The following is a 1,626-nucleotide window of genomic DNA, read 5'->3' on the forward strand; positions in this document are numbered from 1 at the left end:
ACTTAACAAATTTGCACGTAGCTAAGTGATTTAGTTTTATAGTATTAGATAGATATACTAACAAAGTGTTTTCTCTCTCCAAATATTAACTCTTGAAGTGAAAATTCTATGGACTGATCCCTCTTTCCTATTTCACTTGTTTCTTGCATATATTTCTTACAATGCTTTAGAATGTGACTGAAGATATGTTACTCAAACTTAATCATTGTTGTCATTGATACACAACACAACTATTTTATTAAGAGATCCATGTTTATTCATACACACATGAAATTACCAAATTACAATACTAATAGAACGACTTTATTTTTTTTCCCATAAGATAATCATAAACTATATAATTCTTGTAAAAAAAATGATGAATTATATCATTAGAAATGCTTGGGTCATTTTCTGTAAATGATAATTGTAGAATGATATATTACATTTACATCGACATAGTATATAGTAGTATAATACAACCTAATGCTATTTAGGATAGAATATAGTACAACCTACCGCTACCTAGGATAGCTACCAATTTTTTTTTGAAAGGAAAATAGTGCATTGATTAATCAAGGGACAGAGTGTCCATGAGTACATATGGTGAGACAGTGCTGGGACAGTGATTAATCCAACATTGCTCGTTTCCAAAAGGCACTATTTTTGCAAGGTGGTCGGCAGCATAATTCCCACCCCTTTTGACATGAGAAAAGCTAATAGCATGAAAATCAGTACAAAGAGAGATGATATCCCCTAGTATTGCGTCCAAGTCCGAAAAATAGATAGCAGACTTTGATAGTCGAGAGACAATAACCTGTGCATCCGATTCAATGATCACTTCTCTGAACCCCTGCTTCTTCGCCCAAATCATGGCCAAGTGAATAGCCTTAGCTTCCGCTACATCAGGCGGCCACCATGCTCTTTGTCTTCTCACTACAGCAAATAAGACTCGCCCCACATTATCCCTTGCTATGGCACCTAGGCCCACTTGTCCTTCCTCGCAAAGAGACGCATCGGTATTGATTTTGACGATACCGCTCACTGGCGCCAGCCACTTATCGGCACTAAGGACTCCCAGTCGCTTCGAACCAGCATAGATATGCTGGGAATAGAGATTGTGGTCGTCGACTTGGCGTAGGACACGCTGCACCAAGACTTCAAGGGGCACGCACTTGTTATCGAAAACGAATTTGTTGCGTTCAAACCAAATATTCCATGCTAAAAAGCAGCCACGCTGCACCAACTTAGCATCCAACTCGCTCCATTTCGAAACCATCTCGAGAACATCAAGATCAGAGTGCCCCATAATCATTTCGCTACACCCACAATCCACCCATAGCCTGCGAATTCTTTCACAACCAAATAGAGCATGATGGACCGTTTCATCTTCATCGGGACACCAAGGACAGTGAGTCGCCTTTATGATATGCCGAGCCTTAAGAGAAGCTCGAACAGGAAGTGTGCCAGTTCACATTCTCACAGAAAATGTCGCGCCTTAGGTGAGATCTCCAAGTTCCATAAACCAACCCAAGCATTATGATAGTCATCTAGACTACCTCCTTTCCCCAACATGTAAGCTGTTTTGACCGTGTATTTTCCATCTTTTGAGTAGGCCCACATCAAATCATCAACACCCCCACGGGA

General features: G+C 40.2%; 1 protein-coding gene across 1 annotated transcript; it reads right to left on the reverse strand.

Annotated features, from left to right (window-relative positions):
• Positions 1-550: 550 nt before the first annotated feature.
• On the reverse strand, positions 551-1,288 carry LOC104900678 (uncharacterized). The gene has a single exon (XM_010688169.2). It carries the CDS (start codon positions 1,286-1,288, stop codon positions 551-553), a length of 738 nt encoding a protein of 245 aa, XP_010686471.2.
• Positions 1,289-1,626: the final 338 nt, after the last annotated feature.

Source organism: Beta vulgaris, chromosome 8 (genome assembly GCF_026745355.1).
Source record: "Beta vulgaris subsp. vulgaris cultivar EL10 chromosome 8, EL10.2, whole genome shotgun sequence".
Taxonomy (NCBI): domain Eukaryota; kingdom Viridiplantae; phylum Streptophyta; class Magnoliopsida; order Caryophyllales; family Amaranthaceae; genus Beta; species Beta vulgaris.